Here is a 25,372-nt window from a genome sequence, read left to right as displayed (position 1 = left end):
TTTTCCATATTTTCTGGTGTTACAACTTGAACTCAAAATGATTAAAAATAGGAGTTCTTGGCCCTTATCTGCACACAACAACCCATAATGGAGACTTGTAAGGATAGAATGAACAATGAACGGAGCCAAAAAGAGGGAAATTCTTGCCAAGAACCTGCTTCAGAGCACCAAAGACCTCAGAGGGAGGTGACCATTTATGTTCCAGCAGGACAATGATCCAAAGCATGCGGCCAAATCAATACTGGAATGGCTCCAGGACAGTGTGAGAGTCCTACAGTTGCCGAGCCAAAGCCCAGGCTTGAATCCTATAGAAAATCTTTGCAATGACTTAAATATAGCTATTCACCCATATTCACCATCCGACTTGACCGAGCTAGTCTGCAGGGAAGAATGGGAGAAAATCCCAAAATCCAGAAGCACCAAGCGGATGAATCCAAGATTTTTCCATCAGTGCCAGACAAAGCAACTGACTTTGGGTTGAATACATCCTTAAACAGGATGCTTCTGCATGCCATTTTTAACAAATTTGCAAAAATGATGGGACATTTTGTGTTGACTGTTGATGAGAAATCATGGGGCATTTCTTGCTGAGTGCAGACAAAACAAAACAAAACAAAACAAAACAAAACAAAACAAAACAAAACAAAACAAAACAAAACAAAACAAAACAAAACAAAACAAAACAAAACAAAACAAAACAAAACAAAACAAAACAAAACAAAACAAAACAAAACAAAAAACTCTATTTTAACTATTTTGAATTCAGGCTGCAATAACAAAATGCAGAAATTTTAAGGGAGTGAATACTTGTACAACTAAGGTGTGCATCTAAATCATGACATAAAAATGTACAGGAAATTTTCAAACGAAGTTGATTTTCATTTCCTCCTCACCTGATTTCCACCCATGCCATGACAGTTGAAGAAGCCAACTTTCTCATTCTCCTTTCTTCCCATGTTGTCCACACACTGGTTGGTTTCAACATTTCGGATCTACAGGTAGGAAGTATGCCGAGTTAGAAGTTCCTATAAACTCAACCAGGGCTTGAAATTAACTTTTTGGCTCTAGTGAGCTGATTTGGCTGCTGACCACTTCTCATTAAATGTTCACCTCCTATTTTTCTTAAACCGCTTCTTCATGGTCAAATGATTGAAACCTCCAGTCATTTTTGTCTCTTCCCTCTTCTCAAATGCTACTGTTCCAGTTTCAAAATGCTGTGGTCTTTCAGCGCCACATTTTAGCTTTTTTTTCTCTTCCAAACATTCATCAGATTTGATCTATTGAGTTTCACTTTGACGTGGACAACATCTGGTTGTATATAATGCATTACAGCATCGGTACAGTTAATAGCTTTGTTTTCATACAGAAACTACATAGAGAACCTCATCTGCCACAGTGGTGGGTAAAACTGAAAGAGTTACCCTTTTTGCCATTTTTCTCCCTGCTTTTAATGAGTTGAAGAGAGATCATTTCAAGCCCTGAATTAAATCCTCCAAATTCACATTAGTTTTCCCATAATTCCCTTTACATCACATTCACGGCCATTTTGGCACAGATATCGAGTCTAATTACACAGCTATTCAGTGAAAGGTGTAACCCAAACTCATTAGACATTGTGCCAGTAAGTTGTGATAATGTAACTCATAATTAAGGGTGCTTTTAAAGCTGAAAAGGATAAATGATCAGACTGCAGAGTTCTGAGCACCGCCATCTATCACCGCCCCTCAAAAAATATTTACTGACTTTGTAATCCACTGAACTATTTACGTAGCTAATGCATTGCTAAAGCCCTATAGCTGAGCTGGCTCTATATGTTGCATAAGCAGCTTGTTGTGCCTATCAAGCCAGAATAGTGCCGCTCATAATTAAGTGATATAAAACTTAATGGCTCCAGCTGTTAAGGATTGGCTGAGTATGTGTTATGGAGGAAGGGAATCAGTCAGGAGTCTAGTTATGGGGAAGATAGGAGCTGGGGTGCCGCAGTGGCTGAGAGAGAGAGAGAGAGAGAGAGCGAGAGAGAGAGAGCTTCTACTGCAGTAGAGCACAGCAGCACGGATGAAAAATCTTCTCCTTCTCAGCAGTATGAAAGTTGGAGGATTACAAACTCATTTCACCATCAATTCTTCAGTTCACATTACTTCAGATGGCCTACATCTATCACACGCACACATCCTCCTCTGTTGGAGTGGTGCATGTCAGCAGCACTGCCTCTGTCGACACACGGCCATGGGCTTCAACAGGCCCATGAACTCAGACACACCCGAGAAATGATCATTGTCCACCAGTTGTGTCTGTTATACAATGAGCGGTGTCCAATTAATAATCAATACATTATCCAAATTATTACTAAAGGGACTAAAACTTAAAACACTCATGACAACTTACATTAAGTATGAATCCTCGTACTTTACCTGCAAATGTTCCCCCAAGCGCCTTGGCAAGTCCAGAGAGAGCAGTTCTGTCTGCTCTCTCTTTTATTCCTTGCGTCAACACCCCGAGGAAGAATTTTCTTTCTTTTTTAAATTTTTTTTCTGGGTGTATGTATAATATATAATATTGGAAATGTACTGCACATCTTACGTAACCAGAGGTAGAACCTCTTGGTCAATATTCACAGCCCGGTCTGAGATGGGTTTTGACTGACAATCGTAGTTTGCGAGGTATTTTGAAATTCTGCCACTGTAGAAAGAACCGCAAACATCCCATAATGCTGCACAGAATGTATGATTGAGTCTAATCTCCCCTACTTCTATAAATAATGCTGCAAAATAAACCTTGTGTAAATATAGCTGGCATCAACAGCTACTGTATGTGCCTTCCTTTTGTTTGTTGATCATGCTAGTTCAATAAGAATGGCTGGGGCTGCATGTCTATTTTTTTTCCCCAATTCCATTCAACCCCTGCTGAATCCTGAGATTTTCAGATTTATCTATCTGCAATATTGTCTTCTTAGTACACAGCTCTGAGGCAAAGCCGTATCTGACTCACTGCAGCGGGGAAACAGTGTATCTGCTGTATTACTGGAGATCAGAGTACAAGAGAGCTCATACTTCACCAAGTGAGAAGTATCTCCTTGGGATCTGGGAGTCTGGGTAGATGTTCTCTAGGTACCAGGAAAACGGTTTGCACTGCAAGGCTTCGCGGAGGGCTTTGCGAGAAGACACATCTCCGTAGTCCACCCGCACCACGCCTGCAGACACAATACAAAGACAAGGATTCGGCTGAATTTATCATTAAACGTCATTAGCCAGTACTTACCTTCAGTCACTCTAGTGCTGAGAGGCATCTACTGTTCCCTTTGTTCTGAAAACAGAAGGGACAGGCCTGTGTGCTTGCACCATCAAAACTGAACACCAGAGGGACCCTCTATATCACCATATTGCCTGAAAATAGCAACAACATGATCTAGTGTAAAAGCATGAGATGTGTGGCTGGTCAAGGAAGTCTAAGTATGAATAATCTGTGCACGAGAGGTGTGTGTGTGTGTGTGTGTAAAGGAATTACATTCAGTTTTATTCACTTACATCTCCTGTAAATAAAACGCAGGCATGCATTGTGTGACAGTGTGTTTGATTTCATCCAAATGGAAACTGTGTAAGGCATCAGCCCAGATGCAATTGAAGATTGAAGAAGGAGGAATTAGACAGCGACTGGGCACAAACACTCACAAACACATTAGGCAGATGGTTTCTCTCCAGAGTGCCTCTTGTGGAATCATAGCATGCATGTAGATAAATCCAGGGGGTAATTTATCATGAAAGGGAGCATGATTGCAAAGTGAAAATAGAATACATGTTCAAAATAAGCCCATGCACAACACCTACAGAATATCCACCCATCAAACCCAACACAATGGAAACATCACCTCCTGTGATTTCAGCAACATTTTAATCTGGGACATCATAAGTTGTCACATGAAAGGTAAGAGCTGAGGACCACTCTCCGTTTCTCCCCGTTGCTATTTTCCCCCTCTCTCCCTTTTTCTCTCCGTAGGGTCTGAGCATCACATGTTCCAGATGATGAATAGCCCCTTTGATCTTGGAATCGCCAGTGCAGAGGAGGGACGAGGAGAGAGATGCACTTTTAATAGGATCACTAGATGCCACTCCCAAACTCAGCTTTAGCTCCATACTGGATTCCTCTGTGCCAATATGGGAGGCCTGGCAGCAGCGTGGCCCAGATCATTCTCTCTAATATCCTGGAGGAGCAGACAGTCATGGTGGGGCCGCGCTAGACAGAAAGACTCATCCATCACAGCCCCGGCTCTGTCTGTGCACCTGCCTATGGAGAATACTGCCTGGCTGCTCTTCAGCTGACGGCTTATGAGTGGAGGAGGAGGTCAGACTTGCGCCATAAGATCAGCAGATTACGGATGATCCCTTATAGGTTGCCAGGCATTTAAAACACTTAACCGGATATCTCCGGGCCACTGCTCTCTACTAAAGGGTAATCACATTACTAGGCCAACAGATGGAGGGGTACTCATCTCTCAATCTGCACAATCGTATTGTTGTAGTTTGTTTGTGGGTGGTTGAGCTGTGTTGGAGCTTCTCCAGAGATATGGAGCATGTCATAAGACAATCTTTGATAAATTTCTCAATTTGTGTTCGGAACAGAACGCTTGCACTTAAGATTTTAAAAAAAAAAGAAAAAAAAAAGTGCGGCTGAATGTAGGAATTAACCGATCCTGATCTGAGGCTGGTGAAAGTACCACTGAATGCCAAAATAAAGACAGAGGAAAGAAAAAAGAGAATTAATTTTTTTAAATGAGCAAGAAACATACTGCGCAAGGGACTAAGCATAATGAAGTGAGGAGGAGGAGGTTTTTCCTTTTCACACCAATCTGTTAGATGTTAGCTAATGTACTACCAGGAGGCATATTACTAGCACAGAGGAGTCTGGTAACATTGTAATGAGAACAGGACGTTCACATCTGCTTTTAAACTGTGGTGCATGCGGAAAAAATGTATCTGTTCAAATCCTATAAGAAAAAAAACTTTTTCAATGTAGTTTTTAAAACATTGAATTTAAGCCATTTGAGCTCCCATGCGTGACACCACCAGGGCCACACAATGCTCCACTCTTCAAGACGTAACCCGAGGAAACAGCACAGCACTCTACCTGGTGATATGATATAGAAGAAATCTTTGAAGTCATCCATCCAGACCTCAGCCAGGCGCCTGTTGTTCTTGTTGATGACTTGGCCCGTTCCCCCAGGGAAGCTGTATGGGGTCGCCTTCCGGAACACATGGCCCACATGGGAACACGTGACGATTTCCAACGAGCCGCCACATTGCCAGATCTGCAGACAAAGGACAACATGGATTTACATGTAGCACCCCTTTATGCCAGAGAAATGTTGTCATCCATATTACATATAGTCATTTATGAACCAAGAATATATATACTGCCCTCTGGATATGGCGATAACTTATACATGTGCATATTTGAAAACAGATTTCCTTATACGGTGAGCACCCATACCTGTTCAACATATATGACAGTGGCAGCTGGTGACTCAAAAAACTGAGGCGGACACATTTATTTGTAATAAATGCTAGACATACATGTCACTATATAAAAATATGCCAAATCGGAATATATTTAATATATGGCTGTTACATGGTTGGCCATATATGGAAATCCCCTACTTGTACATAGATAACATTTCCACATGAGATGAAAACAGACAAACAAAGGCTGGCATGGTAAAACCTTCAACCCACAGTCTGTCACTTACTCTGAAAGACATCTCCAAATTCTCTCCACCCCAAATATCCATCCCTGGATCGTAGGTGCCTATTTCTTCAAAGTACGTTCTGTCTATAGAGAATAACCCCCCTGCCATGGTGGGCGTCCTGCAAGAGACACAGAAGAGATTAAGACAAGATGCACAAAATCCTGCTGCAATATCACCTCGTCTCATATTTATTTATTTTATCGTCAGTTGTGTGCACTCCTGAGCTACACAACATTCAGAATATAATAAAGGACCAAACAGCTTGTTTGATCATCTGAAACAAAGCCAAAGAGAGCTGTATCTTTTACTTCATACTATACAGAACACGGCCCTGAATTAAAGATACTGTCTGGTTGCTGAAGGTGATTTGCATACAAATTACAGTGTGTGTCTAGCTTTGTATAATACCTGAAATGAGTTTAAAAATCAACTGCAAGCGCATCTCTGCACACTCTTTATTTTTTACATTATTAAAATAAATGAACTCATGCATACTGGAGATACCACGAGAGACCGCAACCACAACGGTGTGGACGAAATCAACGGTTGTGCTGCTGCATCAGTGGGACACGTTACACAGAGGGAAACGATCTATTTCTATCTACAGATAAAAATGGCACCTTTCATGGCTATCAACATCAGAAGAGTGTTTGTGAACAAATCTTAACCATCCATGTCTCCGGTGCAGCCTACCATCACCATCGCAATCAAACCCCTTTTCAAACTGAGAGGAGACGCTGAGAGCGAACGTTTGTTTGAACTTACAAAACTGGGGCTTTTCAATGTGTAATTTGACTGTCCCTCGTTGTCCCTCTGCATTTTGCTATCATATAGCAATACACAAGCAAAAAAGTCAGTCACTGTAAAAAAAAAAAAAAAAAAATTTTTGGGATGCACTGGGCTTCAAAGAGGGAAGGCATACTCTCTCGGCGTACCTGACAGGTAGCGTTCTGTCCCCTTTGCGCCGATCCATCTCCCGCTGGGGGACGGGGTACCAGCGGAAATTCAGCTTCCAGTTGAATCCGCCGTACGTCATGTCTGATCCTGCCATGTATTCGAATGTCTCGTCGCTGATGACATCAATGATAGGGCACACCACTGCTTTCCTGAACACACAAATCATAACGTTTTAATAGAAACTGTGAGTGAAAGCTTCCATTATACATTATGTAAATGTATACCTTGTACAGTATTTTCATCACTCATGATTAAGATTTAATTTTAAAAAATTACAAATTTAATAGGGTATTAGTATTTCAAATATTCCATTTATTTTTTACACTCTAGCTCCTGTATATTCTCTGACAGTGAATTAATCTTTTGTGCAGGTAATGGCCACTGTTCTTTCTTAGGATGGAGGAGAAATTAACTGCCAACTGCTGACCACACATATATTACTTTATGCTGTAGCTGCATAATCAACTGCTTTGGCACTGATTCAATACACAGAGACATCTGCTTGTCATTTTTCTGTCATGAGTGCAATGGAGGATCTTCACATGGCTGAAAATAGCTATAGCATGACTGAAACAGTTTATGAGCATATGTCAAATTTCATCTTAAATAATGTAGCCATCACGAACAAGGGTAACATATTACAGCGTGTAACGTTTTCAAGAAATGCATTTTATTCTTGGCTGGCCAAGGGCATAAAGAAATGGTTAATAGTAAAGGAGCCCTCTGGAAATACATGAAAGTAAATTTCAAAATTTCTCATTTAGTGAAGGCCTTTTGAGTTAAAAAAAAAAAAAAAAAAAAAAAACATTACTTGCCTGACCCTGCACTCAGCATATATTTCCTGCACATAATCAAATCAATCAATGCACATCTATACTCTTGCACATACTTCTAGACATCGATACATGTGCAGGAGCATACAGCCAAAGTGTAATGGCTCTATAATATAATATTCTGAGTAATATGATACTAATTTCTGCCAGACACCTGGGGCAAAATGACTGTCTAATCTGAGATAACAGATGGAATTCAGGAGAATTATTATCAATCCACTCGCCCGTTAATGTTTCTCTTTCACACAGATATAGCCTCCAGCTTTCTGCACAATGTGGTGATGAAAATAATTCTTTAATGCTCAACAAACAAAAGCACAGAATACACACCTCGTCAGTCTGAGTGGACACATGGCTTGTCAACTACATCTACAATTCAAAAGTCGTAGATGACAGCACCCGAGCTTAACAATCAATTAGATTTCCGGCACAGTTGTGACAGCAGTGGCTTCAAAAAGGCACATGAAGCTGCTGTAACTGAGAGTGCATGTCCTCGTCCACTTCAGTCTAGACTCCAGCTAGCATCAGCTATTAGCATCAACTGGAGCGCAGCTAAAACAAAGCTAATTAGAGTTAGCTGTTCCTCTGAGGCAGCAGCAGAAGCAGACGATGATTATCCTCTGCTATCAGCAGTCATGCCCAAAGACCGCGTTTGTGACTGACACTTTGCCGCCACATCAATATTCAGATACAACTTTGGCTCACGCAGTTGATGATGCAACTTAAGTGAAATGTAATAAAACCACTATCACTGAAGCCTAATTCATAGTCGGAATAGTCAAAAGATTATGTTCGGCTGCAGCAAGATTAAACTACATGATGCTGAGTGGCTGTGGGGAACTTCTGCTCTAAAAAGGCAGCCTTTATTTGTCGTTTTATATAACTGTGGTTTCTGCCTCAAAGAGCAGCAAAGTTGAGACTTTTAAGATACAGCATTTTGGCCCCTACCTGTCCTCTTTGATGCGGGCCAGCAGAGGTTCCAGCCAACCCACAGTGCACTCGCAGTGGGCGTCCAGGAAGGTGATGACCTGTCCTTTGGTGGCAGCTGCCCCCCTCAGCCTGGCTCTAATTAGACCTGAGCGCTGTTCCATCCTCAGGACCCGCACCGGCACCTCCAGCGTTCTCACATAGTTCTCTAGCTTCTTCTTGAGGAAGTCTGCGAGGAAACCACACACACAGCAGACATTACGACACGGTTATCGCCACAGAGACTCATATTGATTCTGTTTTACTGTCACTTGCTATAAAAAGTAAGTGCTGATTACCCAAATCCCTGGGTATTAAAGTAAAACCTACACTCTGTGAGCTACATTCATTTACCTTTACAGCTTGAAATTAACCTTCTATTGAGCAAAACGACCAATCACTGATCCAGCGTGCCTGATTGATAGCTTTGTGTTACATGCTGTTCACAGTGTTCAAGTGTATAGGCTACCCTGCGTCTGCGACTACAAAGTTAAACATGTGACTTCATCTGGCAATCAGATCCCCTTTATTAGCTGCCATTTTTTCTTCACTATAGCACCCACCTCTCTCACTGGCATCGTCCACAAGCAGAATCTCCACTATCAAATGTCGGGGGGAGCGGTTTATGACGCTGTGGACGGTTCGCAGCAGGGTGCTCCACGCCTCGTTGTGGAACACGATCACAATGCTGGTGTTAGGCAGGTCGTCTGGGTACACCTTGGTCTTACAGCTGCAGATCAACATTAAAAATAAGAGGGTCAGTAAATCAGAGTTAATTAGCAGAGAGGGTTGAAAATTTAACATGGTGGGAGAACAGAATCTGAGTGGATCCTGTTGCTAGCCAATTATGTATCAAGTGCAAAAGCAATGGCACTGGAGTTTCATTGCTAAACAGCTATAAAAAAATATATATAAAAAAAAGTAAAAGCAGGGCTGAAAGCTAAGCCAGCATTTCCTTGGCTTGATGGCCTGTCTATCAGCCAAAGAGTGAGGATTTGGAGGCCTGGGATGATGGTGTAGTGAATAATGTTAAATAAGGAATGAGCCTGCTTAATAGAAGGGGAGGTGGGAGGCCAGGACAGCGAGCGTGGCAGTGGGAGTGGAAGTGGGAGTGGGAAGTGACGGAGGGTGACAGAAGCCATTGGAGCAGACAGCATTGCTAGCTCAGTCCCGTCCATTCAAGGTGACAGCACAGAATGACACAACTAGGCCAGGAGTGTGGCCATTAAAGACAACATCCTATTGCCCTCCAGAGACAACGGCAGCCTATTGTGCACAGCACTACACAAATTTCTCTGTAGAGCGGCGAAATTTTGCAAAGCCAAGCTGTGTTCTGTAATATTGCTGCTGGAATATTGATATAGAGAGATAGTAGGGCACCATAATGGACTGAAAAATTGGAAGAACTCCAATGTGCTGAATGTTTGCTTTCTCTCAGCAATATGCACCACCTTTTGCACTATGCAAGCAAGATAATCTTTACATTTGCATGCCCGTGTTGCAAAAAATCTTTCAGTAGCAGCATCTTGGTATGGGCAAGGCCTGCAGGGACAAAAAAAAAAAACTGTAGCGCGGAGGTGTAGAAAAAAAAAGCATATTCTTGTGGCATTTTGCTCACAGTGTCGCTGGCTGGGGGAGACCTTGGGCTGCACTTAATGAAAGAGCTGCTCAGGACTCATGTTCAATTGGAATATTTAAACATGAATCACTTGGGTGATGTGTTGAAGAGAGGAGAATGCCTGTGCATATCAGCAGCTGGAGATGAATGTTCTCATATTTCACACAAATTGCTCTTCGGGTTTTCATTAAGTGCTCAAGTGGATCTTAGATGACGGTAAACAAAGCACTTCTCCCATCTGACTGTCAATCCTAATGTACACACTTGAATCTGATGGTTTCAACATTGATGATTAGGTTAGACAGATAATTAAAGATTTCTTTGCACATTAGATAAAGCTATTAGCACAAATACCATCTTGTGGAATTTTTTCATCTAAAACACATATATTGGAGAATTTGGACCTAGCAAATGGTTTACAAATAGTCCTGACCATTTCATTTGTGGGAAAGATGCCTTTTATCACTGTCTACAACTGTGCAGAGATTCTTTTCAGGGGAGAAAAGAAATCTTTGCTGCCATGCTGAGTCATCTAACAAATTTGTTAGAATCCTAGAACACTTTCTGGTGAACCCAGAGCCCAATGTCTACACATAAAAGAGCTAAAAACCGTAAGTCTAGCAACATAAAAGAACTCAGAGATCAGAAAGCAGAAAGAATCAGGCGAAATGTCAGCTTTTTTTGTGAAGAAACTATGGTATCCGCTGCTGTGTGATGGGTATGAAAGGTGCCAAAGTTTATAGGATGTCAAGGTTTTGAAGGATGTGAGCGGTAGTGGGGGAGTGCGGCTGGTTGTGTGCATACAGATACAAATCGGGCACTGTGGTTGTAATCTGTGACTGAATGCCTTGCAGAATTGGGGTTAGTGGTGTGATTCACTGCATGGGTCTGGAAAAAGGCCAAGCTTACCCATCCAGCCGCACGTCTGGCAGACTCCTGTTGAGTGCAATCATGTCACTGGCCATCAAGTTGAACTGGTTAATCTTAAAGAGCTCCTTCATTTTCTCCTGGTCCTCTTTGGGGATGTTCACCGCCTTGCCCATCTCCCCCGGACCCTCATGGCTCCGTGATATCACCGCTGGAACAAATCAGAGGAAAAATAAGAGGATACTGTAGATCATGCAATCAATAGTTGAACCATTTTCTCATTAAGGAGTGAGAAATTAACATTCAAGTATATTGTTATGTTGTAAAAAAAATTTCATGCTGCACACACAGTTTATGCCTTCATAAATAACCGATATGAAGTGAGCTTCTCAGCTGTGAGAAGCCCAGGGACAAAGTGACAAATTCTCTAGCTCTCTGATTCCCTGGCCCCTGCTCTTATCAGTGACAAACAATGAATGTGTTGTGGTGTTTTTCTAAGCAGTTAAGGAGGGAATGCTGAGAGATGAGCATTATGAAGTGGATTATATTAATATTGTACTGGATTTATTGTGATTTTATACCTGAAATGACAGATTGGGGATATATGCAACCTCAACAGCAGATCCTAGCTGTGACCACGCTAATTCAAATGCCGTTTTGTTTGTATCTTTTCAAATTTGTGCACGGTAATGAAGAACCCCAACTGATTCTGGCAACCTCATGACCTTTAGTGCAGTGGTCCCCATTCCCAGTCGTCAAGAGCCCCCTGTCCTGCAAGTTTTTGTTCCAGCGATTCTCTAGCACACCTGATCCAGTTAAGGGCTTAATGCTGTTTGGCAGAAGAAGATCTGCCAGAAAAATGTGTGGAGAAACAGGAGGGAACAGAAGCAGTTCACTCACAGGCTACTTCTGTCATCATTTCTGGAAAAATAAGTGCACCTCTGTGCCAAAACTTGATTGGGTTAAACATAATTCCTTCATCAATAAAAGCACATGAGGCTTGTTTTTTTTTTTAGCAACACATTTGAAATATGAATGAGTTCAGCAACATTGTGGGATGTTTAACTCAGTCATTCTGTAGATCTTTTTAAAAAATATATTTTTAAGGTCTTGTGATTATGTCGTCCTGTATTTTTTATTATTATGACTTTGGGCATTTCTGCTTTATTATGACATGAGCAAAGTGTCCGAGCCAAAAAAGAGCTGAGGTGGCTGCAGCTAAGATTTAGGCTCAGTGGCATGTGGTGCGCACTCTACCAGGTGAGCCATCAGGGCACCCGGCCCATGGCTTTTCAACGGCCAAGTCTTATGTGTAATATATGAAAGGGATATATTTACTTTTCCTCATTCATAACAAGTAACATAATAAAGCCACCAATATGAATAGCTAACATGCTTCATACATGAGGTCCATTACGGGCGGCAGCTAACTTGTTGAGCACATTGGCTCCCATTCATTTTGACCTGCCTTAGACCTCCTCCCTCCCCCTGAATCCTCTTTGATGTGTGCACTGGAGTGTGTAGCTCTTAATTGGATCAGGTGTGCAAGAGCAGAGCTGGAACTTGCCAGACAGGGAGCTCTAGAGGCAAAGAGGATCAAAATCAAAATAAGTTATCCTTTAACTTTATTGTAATATCTTCGTCATTTTCAGTGAATATTTAGTTGTCACAGTGTGTGGCATTTTATATCATTTTTTTCATATGTCAAATAAATCAAATCAAATCAAATGGCCTGGGCTGGAGACCAGTGCTTGTGACTGCGAGTGCCACCATCAGGCAAAACTTTCTATTTGTGAACAAAAACAACTTCAATGGTTGATATTTGACCCTTCAAAGTCAATATCATCACGCTGCAAGGATGGAGACCACCACGAGAATTTTAGAGCAATGCCTTTAGGACTCTCTCAGCTGCTCACAGATGGTTAAGTTCAAGCATGGGTTTGCTCTTGTTAAGGTTAGGCTCCTGTTGTAAATACATTGTCTGCTTCAGGGCCATTTTCAGCTCTGTCTAAAACTGCTCTAAAAATGGTGGTTCTCCTCGCCTGAAGCTTGATGCATCGCTTCGAAATCGCTGTGCACATTCATGACCCAAAGAGGCGGAACCCTTTTGATTTTGGTGACACTATGACCTTTCCTCTAGCGCCACCATCAGGTCAAGTTTTCCATTTGTGAATACAATGACTCCAATAGTTTTTACTTGGAATCCTTTTCAAATCCGGTGTCTCGAGACACAGTCACAAGGTGTCATTGAGGATTCAGGTCGTTTGTGCACCCCGCTGTCATTCACTGACAGCACGTCTAGCGCAAAATATATTCAGTCAAGATCAAAGTTACACATGATACAAAGCTGTAGCTGCACTCGTACTTCTTCAATAATTTCTAGCAATATATCAGCTACTGTTCTGAGGAAAGAAGTGCAAGCCTCTAATCTCAGTTGTACAAGGCTCTGTGGAAACGCAGTGAACTAGAAAAGAGGAACATGACAGTATTTGCACTTTCTATAGGCTACCATATGTACTGGGCCATACAATTTGTAGGGCTTGGTTTACTGTGTCATGCCCTATGTCTTCCCCTGTTATAGGATTTGCCAATTTGCTCGATTCCACTGTGATTCTACTGTAAATAGTAAATAAATTGGCTCTTGACTCTTAAATTGACTCTTGAAATTATCCCTTTGTAAGCGATCACTGTCATGTAGAGCAGCAAGAGGACAGGCTGGCACATCTGCACATTTTCTGTACAGGACATTTCAGGGGCAGGGTCATTAACTGTCCCCCCAGGATGAGGAGAGGATGAACACTGTCTGACACTCACACTGCATAACGAAGCTCTCTGGATTTATGACTAACACGCCACATCAAAGCACACCATATAAACCCAAACACTCCATATAAAAACTCAATGTTCCTAAACACACAAAAAATAATTTCCATAATGAGATTTCAAAAAATGAATGCAGAAGATGCACAATATGAAAATACAGCAAAATGTGAAAAAACAATACATGGAGAATGATGTAAAAATACCAATATAGAAACAATGTATAAAAATAGGATACAAAAAAATACATTACAGTCAGACAGCAATTATAAAACAACTGCATACATATAGGATCTACATATATGTGTCACAGTCACAGATTTACAGAAGGCAATGCAAAACACACTCTACTGTCTATCACTGCAGACTTGCATTCATATACTCCCCTGTTTGGTAGTTAGCCAGAGTGACTATCATCAATTTTTGCCCTGCTGACAGGCGGTGCCTAAGGGTGGCTTTGTCAGTCAATCCGTCAGTTCAACACTTTAAGGCAACATATCTTGAAACCATTTGGGTGGATTGCCATGAAATCTGGTGAACACATTCATCCTCCCCAGAGGAAAAACTATCTCAGTTTTGATGACCTCATAACCTTTCCTCGTGTGTTACCATCATTCACTGCATTATAATGCAGCACTGCATCATTTTACATTCTTTTGTTTTTAAATAGCATTATTTTTAAGAAAAAATGCATTCAAAAATTTGCAACAGTATATTAATCTTTGCAATAAATAAGGGTCCCACATGATTTGCAATAAACAGTGTAAACATACAGAAAAACACCAGCATAGAAAACCTTGAAGGTTTACTGTGCACAGTCCAGTGCCTGCAAAACATCAGCATTGCTGCTGCTGCTGCTGCGGCATATAGCAGCTCCCTTCACCAAAGGCAAATAACCTCACATGGATTTATGACTCTGCTCTCTCTCTGGATCTCTCTGTGTCTCTGTCCCTCGCTCTCATGCTCTCTCTCCCCAATAATCTCTTAGAGTGAAGGCGGTGATTTCCAGAAAAGGGGGTCACACAGGTCACATTAGCTGCATGGCCCCAGGTTAAGAGGATTCCCTACGACCCTTCGCGGAGATGGCCCGGTGTCTGTTGGATTGTTAACCTCGACTGATCCGGCTCTCCTCTCTATGGTGCTGCTGACACTCTCCATTAGGACACTGGCTTAAACCTCATGGGCTTGGCTGCAAGCTGAGCAGGATTATTGAGCAAACTGCCTGTCAAACACATGCTCTTACCGGCCTCTCCAATCTATCAATCTATACTGCAGGTGCAGATTATCACAGATGAGGCACTCTCAGGGAAATGTCATATTTCATGCACTTGAATAGCCTATAGAAGGTTTCCTGCTCAGCAAAAGTAAAGCAAATAAAGCAAACCATCAGCACCAGATTGGGTTACCCTTGTATTGTTTTAATAACACCATATCATAAAATCATAAAATTCTAACTCTTATTCACATGAACTCATAGATACTGAAGTCAAACATCTTGTGCTGCTGCTTGCAGTTGACAGTGGATTACTAGTGTGTAAAATGTGGGACAGTCGTGTCAGTGGGGAACTGCAGCCCACAGTTTACTTTGTGAATTTGAAAGCACAGTCCTCAGGCCTTGAAATAACAAGGCAGTAGGAGATGTCATTCTCAGATTACCACTGTATAGTTGGCCTCTTCATCGCAGCATGACTGCTATGCAAAATAGCTGAAAAAGTGACAAATATGACTCTGTCTTTCTTGCAGCTATATAGTTTACACTCTGCAAAGTCTGATTGAATTTGTAGCTTTCATTTGTTCTAAATTACATATCAGCCAAAAGAGCTCAGAGGCTAATGCAGCTCTTGTAACTGATTTTCCCATGGGAATCTTTGCTTATCCTGAGTTAAAAGTATGTCTTATTTATGGATATCAGGGTATATCTTGGTGCCAGACAAAAAAAATCCATGCCAACTACTTCAAATATTTGATATTTTATTCTTGATGCAATTCACTAACAGTTGAGGACTATATCTTGTCTTTTTACCACAAGTGGTACTAATTTCCTGCATATCTCCCCTGCATTAGGTACTTATTTTTCATATTACATCTTATTACATCATGTTTGAGTTGATATATGAGGATTTCAGATGGAGACCCTCAGCACCTTCATTATGCGTGAACATTACTTTCCAGCTCTTAACGGTTTCAAAATTGCCCATTTTTGAAAGAATACAAATGGTCAAGGCAAGTACACAAACCTGATTTCCTTTAGCAACAAAGAAAAGTTTACACAACAAGCCTTCCATGGTCTTCTCAGCCCATAACACTGCTGACCTCATGACAAAGAACATTCATTATAAATGATAATCACAATCATCTGGGAAGAAAACAGTGTCTTTGTCCTAGGGCCAACCAATCTAATTCAATGTCCCAGCTTGCTGCTTTATCCCAAGCAATTACGGTGAAAAGGTTCCCCCTCACACTCACAGGTAATGAGTCTTTTGAGATATCATCACTTCCAGGCAGAGTGTTGAACAGAAATGGAGCGCCATATGTCTCTCTATCTGGCTTTGTGTGTTACGTGACAAACTCAGAACAACGGGAGTTCATTACCTATTGTAACCAATTAGGAATTTATTTTTTTCTTTCAGTGATAAGTGCAAATCTTGATGCTCTAAACGACATTTGCTAAACATGCCGTATATATTCACATACTACTGTAATTCATCATTCAAATGCACGTCGAGAGTTTGACAGGTGATTGCCTCGCCGCTGTTGGACATATTGATTCCTGCCTGCAACGCTGGAGATTCCACTTATCAAGAGGGGCTAAATGCTTATTCCAGGTGGACTGAGCCACTGATCTGCATGCAGCTCAGACTGCGTTATCTGCTTTTCATCCCATGGCTTCCAACATCCCGCAGCTATTTTCATGCTAAATTTACTTTACAGAGGAAAGTCTGTGCAGTGGTGCAGAGTTGGAGGCCCTTTCATAGGCTCAATCCACTCTTTCCCCCTCCACCTTTTCTCTCTCTGTTTTGTGCCTGCCGGTCTAACCCAGCTGGCATGACATGTATCGGAGAAGCTCCTGCTGGGCACAACACCAGAGGAGGCCAGGCACAAACACCCTGCAGAATTCTATTATGCTGCTCCACTGTGTACCTTAGTCATAATTGTGGCGTAGTACCTTACTGTATCACCACCAAGTGAAGCGATGCTTACACAAGGCACAAAAATGTGGGGCAGTCAGGATTAGATATATGACATTTAAATGCATCAAAAAATGGAGTGTGTAAAAAAGGTAAGCTTCCTCAGTGAAGGAAGCAATCTCTAAACAGGCTCGTTCACCCTCAGAATATATATTTTATATTCTGAAAAACCACAGAAAGTATGGACTGGATTATCTGATACTTGCCAGATATTGAATCTACAAGAGTGGTGTCCTGACTGAGAGCTCCTCACTTCACCTCCTTTTGCCATCTCGACAGTGACGTAACCTTATGGTATCACATTTAAATCAATAGCCAACTGCTACACTGCAACCATCTATTCTACAAATGAAGGGACATAGAGATATCTGTATGACACAATGATTAATTCATGAGGATAAGCACAGGCAGGATCAAGAGAAATAACTGAAATTCTCGCTACAAATGATGTACTTGGCAAATAAAGCCAGTTCTTTCTTCTTACTGTTAAAGATTTACCGCTAGTTTTTACTGATTTTAATGTATGAGCTCCATCACTATTTCAGGAGACTGCGGCAAAAGACAATCTGAAGTCTAACGGCACCATATCTGGTTGGAAAAATGTGTATACATCTCTGAGGCCTTAAACACACACACCGGCACTCAGGGATGTTTTGAAAATGATTTCGGCTCCGTGAACTGGTCAACACTTTCAAGGCTTGTTACATTATTTTACTTTCAACCGCCGGGGACCTGGTTTGAGAAACACATCAAAACCCACTGGAAGATTTAGCAGTGAATGCAAAGAGTGAAGTGGTGTCAAAACATGATCCACTCTATAGCACTGTATGTTGACTCACGCATACAGCTCCACATGTGGGTTTTACGGGGTGACTTAAAGTGGTCGATTAGGTTGGCAGATTTTAAGAGAAGTGAGTTTGCCGTCGCCTCAGCAGGCCATGAGGGAAGACTCATAATCAGCAGCAATTAAACAGCTTTGGCCCTGCTTGCTTTGTCAATGGCAAATGTGAACATTTGAATGGCTAATGGTACAGGTCTCATTAATGCTAGAAAGTAAAGGACTGCACCTTTGACTCAAGGTGAATTTCCTTCTCAGACTCCATGAACCACTCCATGAGAATTCACACTTGATTTGAGGGGACAGGTCATTTCTACCAGAACAGTGGAGAGAAAAAGCTTTTCAAACTCCATAGCTATACACTGACTACAGTCGGGGCATGAAAAGAACACCTGCCAACATCTCAAATGCAAAATTAAAAATTGTCTGTGGCAGGTACCTGTCACCAGTCTCAGCTACTTTGGCAGGTGAGATTTTCTGATGTAGTTTCTATGAAAACGAAGCTTCTGCTAAACTGATGCTGTGATTGGTGCGTGCTCTGATGTGGCTTCAGCATCGCCTGTGTTTGCTATTGTGATCAACTACAACTAATGCTGGAAAAAAAACCTGGATTGCGGTGCACAAAGACCACGGGACCCTACAACTAAACATTTAATGTGAAATTGTGAGGAGCAGGTTGGGACCGGCTTGTGCTGGCATCAAAAACACTGGAACATGTTGTATAGAAAAATGGATCGAAGCTGCAGAGAGCTCTTAAATTCTTTGTTGTGAGGAAAGGCAACCTTGGGTAACATAATGCAGGTGATGCACTGAATACAGTACACTGATACAAACTGAATGCATTTATATCTCTCATCATTGTTAATAAAGATAATGAAATGCAGGTGATACATTCTCTGCAATCCATGGTATTTAAAGCGGAAAAATGGCTTAAGAAAACTCACTGTTAAATCTAACAATCTAAAACAAAGCGAAAACTTGATTGTCAGGCTTGCTTAAGTTGTTAAAGCCATTAAATTGAAACATTTACAGAATAAAACACTCTAAATCCTGCAAGTGGGTAAAAGCCGTCACCATAACTGAGTAAAAGGCAAACTGATATTCTCAATGAACCTATCCTGCAGCATTTGTGTCTGTTGATAAAAGCAGACATTTACACTGTAGCTGAGATCCTGTGGTTACACGGGTCTATACATAATTGATGCATTAAATCAATTATTTGTCTAGACCATGAAAGAGATTATTCAACTTGTGTTCCTGCCTTTTACATACTAATATGCCGTCAAATACAGCTTTACCATAGTATGTCAGGGAAATGTTTTCATGTTATATGAAAAGGTAGACAGGAGCGAGGGGCCATAAAGTTTATATTGATCACGCTGAAAAGAACTGAGGAGGGCTGGAGGTGCACCAGTGCTACTCAAGAATTTAAGGCACACATTCTTTAAAAGGCCATTATCGACCGGGTGATGAACAAGCTGGGATCACTGACCCCTTGTCCAAATTAGATGTAATGGTGCAGAAATTGATTACGATCCATGATCTCATATAGTAGGCTTGTGCAATTCCCATATTACTACCATGGAGATTTTGAGAGAATTTAAGGATTCCCATGCAGCAGAGTCTCTCACAGAGTATGAATCAAACGTTGTATGAAACTGCATATTGAGCAAAAACCTCAAATTCAATACTATATAACAGTAGCCATTTAACTACATAAGCTTTAATTGAATGATAGCTACTTTAATATGACCTAACTGGAAAGCTTAATATGCCAGGCTATATCTGAATATGACTTAAGTCTTTATTCCATAAATAATCATGGGAGGTTAATCAATTCCACTTAAAGAGTCACCATGTGAATCAGTGCCAGACTGAGAGTGGCCTAAACCTTTTCTTTCTGCGCAGAATTAATACTCGAGGCGAAACTGACAATTTAATTCCCTTAAAACACTTGCAGTGATGTGATGAAACCGTTGTCTTAAAATTACCTCAACACACAAGTTCAACTAATTATCGCATTTCAACTCATTTAAAAGCGTAAAGTAAGTCCCATGTAACATTTAGACTTTTGTAGTGCTTATCAGTGTCAGTAGATGGGTAGCTGTATGTCACTCCGCCTCACTCTAACCTTAAAAGCAGCTTAGCAAGCCTCTTGGAAACCTGCTTATTTCAGAGCGTGTGAGGCAATGAACTGCTAAAGAAGGCCAGTATGCTGCTGTGGTTTAGGGTGATCTCACTCACACACCAACACACACACACACACACACACACACACATACACATGCACACTCTCTCTCTCTCTCTCTCTCTCTCTCTCTCTGTCAATTTAGCCCTTTGCCAGGTAGTTGCAGTCTAACTCCCATCAGCATGTCAGAGCTGGACTTAAACTTGACTGGCATGCTTCCAATTCATCAAGTTTGCAACATTTGAACTGCCTATGAGAACTCAGTCTTCAAATTCATTCAGTTAAACGTTTAATCTTTCAACTAAACTACCACCATTTTTATAAATTTAATATCAAATCTTGGAGTTTCAAGAGCAAGGAAATGAAATAGTCCAATATGAGACTTGAGTCATGAAAATTTCTGGCTGCATAAAGTCTCAGTGGGTAAAAGGTCAAACTGCATGGGTATTCACTCACCTCTAAGGGCGGGGAGCAGCGAACGGTCCTTCCTGTCATCACATTTGTTACACTCGCTGAAGTAGAGCAGCAAAAATACATCCACCAGCACCCACACTAAAGAGGTGGTCAAAACCACCTTGCAGTAGACAAACCGCCGCATCACCTCCCTGGGATGTCAGCCAGCCAGACAAACAGGAAGGGAAGCAGTGAGTGCTCAGGAGTGGCCTGTCTGCTGATGAGGCGTTTGAACTCTGGAGACAGGGTGAGGAAACAGGGGGGAGACTGAGGATGTTCCACAATGAGGCATCATCCCTCTGCAGAGAGAAACAGACAGGCAGAATAAGAAATGTAACTCTACATCTAATAACATCATCCTGCCAGGGGAAATCAGGCTCCTCTGGTTATACTGATAATTATTTTAGTCTTCCTACTCAGATTCAAGACAAAAAGTTAAAGTGTAACCCACGATGATCTAAAATGATGAAGTTATGAGGAAATAGTGTGGAAACATTAAGTCAGCAGAATCCGTGAGGAACTACAGTTAAAGTAGATCAATATTAATCTATTGTAGAAATGACTAGTAATCAACCTCCCATGACACTTTACATCATGGATCTTCACAATCATGGATTACTGTGCATATTTTCCATTTGAATGGATATATATGAATGCTCATTTCCCCTTCAGACAGTTCTCCTACCTCATCAGTTGTATTGCTGAGACCAACAAGAAAGCTTCCATACCAGAAACGATTTATATTGGGGTTACAAATCTCACTGGCTTGACATATATGCCCCATAATATTTCAGAGGAAAAGCAAAATGATTTGCAATCAAACATGCTTTTTACGACACTGAAATAATGGGCCTGTGAAGGCCATCCTACTTTGGTCCGTTGAAAAATTTATGAAATTATAATCAGACTTTAACTGGGAAAAATGAAGCTTTTAGCTGAACAGAATTAAAAGGGTGAAATGTGGCATCCAAATCAGGCCGGTATCCTATTAGACCTCCATATCAGCATATAGGTTGTGATACACATCACATAGCATAGTAAACTCAAATCTAAAACAAAGTTTTTTGGCATTGTTGCTTTTGCTAAATAGTCTATAGTGAAGAGAAAATAGAAAAAGAAAGTGAGACACAGAGGGATAATATGCAACATGGCTCATGGGCCAAATTCAAACTCAAGACATCACAGGTAAATGGAAAATGCTTAACCAGCTGAGCCTCCAGGATGGCCAAAATGCTAGGCCTAAATATTGATTATTAAATATCTCTTCAATCTAAAAAAGTCAAATTCATTCTATTAGGCTAGCTGACTACAGACAGAAATATGAACCTCATGAATTGTTATCTATTGATCAATAACCTATTGAGAATAACAGTGTGTAGAAATAGTGTGTCTGCCTCTGCCTGTGCTTATGTTGTGTGATGTGTGTGTGTTAATGTGTGAACATGGATGTACATGCATATGTGTGTATGTGTGTGCTCATTTGAAAGTGTGTGTGTGTGTGTGTGTGTGTGTGTGTGTGTAATAGCTGACTATATCCTACTTTTCTTTTACTACTAATGGACAACGCCTTCAGCATTTCCTGTGGGGGATTTGACAATCTCTTTTCCTTATCTTTCACTTGCAGTGTGGTGATGGCTTAGCACCCGACACACACATACACACCATCCTCCCTGCTCCCTGTCTAAATGTCCATCACAGGAGCTGACACCGCTGCCCTGGGCTAACTGTTATCTCATTCAAAAACAAGACTGCCTCTGTCCAGCCACATCAAGAGCCTCAGATCAGAGTGTGGAGGATGATCACAGACAGACAGCCTGCTGACCAGAATTCACACACTATTCATAGTTTTCTGACTCAAGTAAACGGACATTTAGATCAGCTCAGCCTCAACCCACAACTGCTGAAGAATGACAGTTTAAACGAAAAAGTAGTCTCAGTCAATCGCACCTCACAAATCTGCACAAAATAACCTTTGAAACCCGTGCTACTCATGTACAAAAAAAGACTAAAAAACTAAAAAAAACACAACCCAACAGCAATCAAAGTGTGTTTACGGCATCTTGCCTGCACTCACATCACAGAAAGTTCAGTGCTGATTTCATCTGATCGTGCCTGTTTGAATCTCGGACCATCTGCTTGGTGTATCAGTGGCAGAGTCATGTTTGGGTTTGGAACCACCAACCACGCTCCAGGCAGCTTGCTGCACAGTGCTCGCAGTCTCCTACAAAGTAGTCTGGGTCATTAGAACAACCATCTGCACAGATGAATATTTCCTGTCTGCTGAGCGGTGTGTGCTAAAAAGAGGACTCCCCACACATTACAAGCCACACATCCCACTGAACACTTCAGCACGACTCTAAACAACCAGACGTTATTGACCACTTTCCCGCAGTGCCAGAGGATTATGTTGTTTAGCTCCTTTAACACTCTTTGCTGTGAAATGGTTGGTGCCATGCTATCAGTTTGGGTTATTATTTATTTATCATTCATTCACAAGGAGTACTTCAAAACAGCTACCTCTCTGTGTTAACTACCTGCCATCCTCAGTACTCTACACAGTTGGATAAGATCAATACTTGACATTGGGACGATTACAAGAATAGCAAAGTAACCAGGCACAGAGCTGGGCCTTCGTCTTAAACCTTTATTTATCTGCAGGGGGTGCAGGCTCCCTCCAGCAGCAAACCATTCATTGATTTACTCACATTCAGACCTGGGAGTGGCCAAGTCCCACCACTGTCTTCTGCTGTTGGCCACTAAGCAGCAAGTGCCAGGGTGTGAATTGCTTTGCTCATAGGTAGCCGCAGTGGGAGGACACAGCAATACTCATCCCCAGTCTCAGGGATTCAAACCAGTAACCCCCCAGTCACATACCTGCCTCTCTCACTTTAAGGTTACTGCTGCAACCAGGAACAGGAGGTGATTATAAGGTTGCACCTAGCTGATCCCCTTAAACCCATCTGCCATTCTACTGGAACTGCTATAATCACCCAAACAACAAAAGCTAGTGGTGTGCTTACATTAGGCTATGGATTAAGCTATAGTCATTTGAAGCAGTTTTCTAATAAAAATGCACCCGTGTAGTGAAATTTATCAATGCATCATTCTCACTGTGGTGTGAGGTGTCAACACACAACTCTCTCTACGTTTAGTTAAGGAGCACAACCATCTGCTATTCCCTCGTGCACATTACGGGTTGACTTCATTCTATCAACTGTAGGATATGACAGGAGTGAAATTGGAAAACAGTGTAACAGCAGCCAATCAACACTAAACTGATACCCTGTAAACACTACACGTGATAGCCGAGATTGAATGACTATTTGAAATTATAACCATTCCTATTATCACTGTCACCATCATTATCTGTGGATTTACCTCATGTAATGTCATTAAGGCTGTATAAAGCATGCAGATCGTTGCATTGTTTTGCTGATGGATGGTGTACGAGCCGTGGAAAATGAGAATATTCTCCACTTACCTAAATTATAGATGGAGTGGACCAATGACTTGCTCCAGCCTTGCTTTCCAGCAACGTGTTGAATAGGGATAGCAACATACATAACCTAATGCACAATTAATGGCTAAATGAAACTGGATGTGCTGGTCCTGCACCCGCACGGCTTCTCAAAACCAGTCCCATAGTCTACCCCAATAGAGTGATCGACAATCAACGTGATACTGCCGGTCCCGTAATAGCTCGCATGGTACCTAGTTAGACTCCTTCATATATTTTCTCCCTAGTTGTGTTGCAGTCGCCCCGTCAGTCACACAGTCTCCGTGGATATTCCCATTCGGTCCAGTGGATATGCAGTCACTGCTGAACAAGCAATGTGCAGATTTGTCCAGGTATGCACCTGTTCTCGGACAGATTTTTATATGTATAACGGTGAGAGGACAGGCGAGATATTATTCTAGCGCAATCTAACCTCCGCCAGCAGAGACCGACCAGCGATGGCTATTTGCTCCACGCTGATTGGCTGCGAGCCGTGTCGATCATGAAATCCTCTTGAAGGGAAGCGTCACTGGCGTCTGGTAAATGTAGGCGGTTTTTTTTTTTTTTTTTTTTTTTTTTACTGCACCTCCACACGCAGCACTAACCCTAAACGGGCACCGTTAGGGGTCTGACACTTTTACGAGTTGTGTCAGGTTTTTATAGCTATGACTGGTTTTGATTGACCGAATTCAATTTCAGTGTGGGCGCGGAGTGATCAGCCGGAATTTCCAAAATATGATCGAAAGTGGCTTTTACTGATGTAGGGAGGCATTTGTTGGAGGTGCTTTTTGGTTTATGGAATTTGCTGCATGCAAATGAATGAATGAATGAATGAATGAATGAATGAATGAATCCAATGCGCTTTTCAGGGATAACTTTAAAAAGCCTTTATTTGATTTCTATTTCAAACCAGTAACCATCACCACATAACCATATTTTAGAGCATATTTTACTTTTAGGCAAGTACAGTGATGAGCATGACAGGCACTGGCCTACTATTCTTTTCACCTTAAAGATATCATAACTATCCCGTTATCTAGTATAAATCAAGTTAAAAATGTTAGGCCTGATGTGCAATGCTGGATCATCCTCAGTTCTTTGTTTTACCATTATGCTGAATGATACATCATCAGCTACCCTAGAAACATTACGGGAAACCTGAGCCTTCGCATTTTCATGTTTCTTTATTTTGCAAATGCGCTCTAATAACAAAAGAAAAACCATGCCAAAACCTGAATTAAAGCTGTCTTCTCTGGCTGTTGGTTTCATTTGCAGTCAGATGTGCTTGAACTTACGCTGAAAGGTGGGATGAGATGGGGTTTACTGCATGTCTGTGTTTCCCTCGAGGAAATTTGTCTGCTTTGTTGATGCTATTTGTCTGCCTGTGCGCCTCTGTGTGTGGAGCATG

The 25,372-nt window shown here is 41.5% G+C and overlaps 1 protein-coding gene across 3 annotated transcripts in view; it reads right to left on the bottom strand.

Moving 5' to 3' along the window:
• The window catches only part of galnt13 (polypeptide N-acetylgalactosaminyltransferase 13), a 36,526-nt gene extending 12,130 nt beyond the window's left edge, over positions 1 to 24,396 (bottom strand). For all 3 annotated transcript variants that reach the window (XM_030080933.1, XM_030080930.1, XM_030080932.1), the window contains exons 1-10: positions 23,950 to 24,396; positions 20,472 to 20,767; positions 11,024 to 11,192; positions 9,060 to 9,226; positions 8,479 to 8,686; positions 6,676 to 6,846; positions 5,741 to 5,858; positions 5,122 to 5,302; positions 3,051 to 3,190; positions 894 to 992 (exon numbers count right to left, since the gene is read on the bottom strand). In XM_030080933.1, coding sequence (XP_029936793.1) covers positions 894 to 992; positions 3,051 to 3,190; positions 5,122 to 5,302; positions 5,741 to 5,858; positions 6,676 to 6,846; positions 8,479 to 8,686; positions 9,060 to 9,226; positions 11,024 to 11,192; positions 20,472 to 20,613 — 1,395 coding nt within the window. In that variant the 5' untranslated portion in view covers positions 20,614 to 20,767; positions 23,950 to 24,396. The remainder of the gene's footprint in view (positions 1 to 893; positions 993 to 3,050; positions 3,191 to 5,121; positions 5,303 to 5,740; positions 5,859 to 6,675; positions 6,847 to 8,478; positions 8,687 to 9,059; positions 9,227 to 11,023; positions 11,193 to 20,471; positions 20,768 to 23,949) is intronic.
• Positions 24,397 to 25,372: the final 976 nt, after the last annotated feature.

The sequence above is a fragment of the Myripristis murdjan genome, chromosome 21, assembly GCF_902150065.1.
Source record: "Myripristis murdjan chromosome 21, fMyrMur1.1, whole genome shotgun sequence".
Lineage (NCBI taxonomy): Eukaryota > Metazoa > Chordata > Actinopteri > Holocentriformes > Holocentridae > Myripristis > Myripristis murdjan.
The sequence above is the reverse complement of the archived record's forward strand: the minus strand, read 5'-3'. Positions and strand labels throughout refer to the sequence as shown.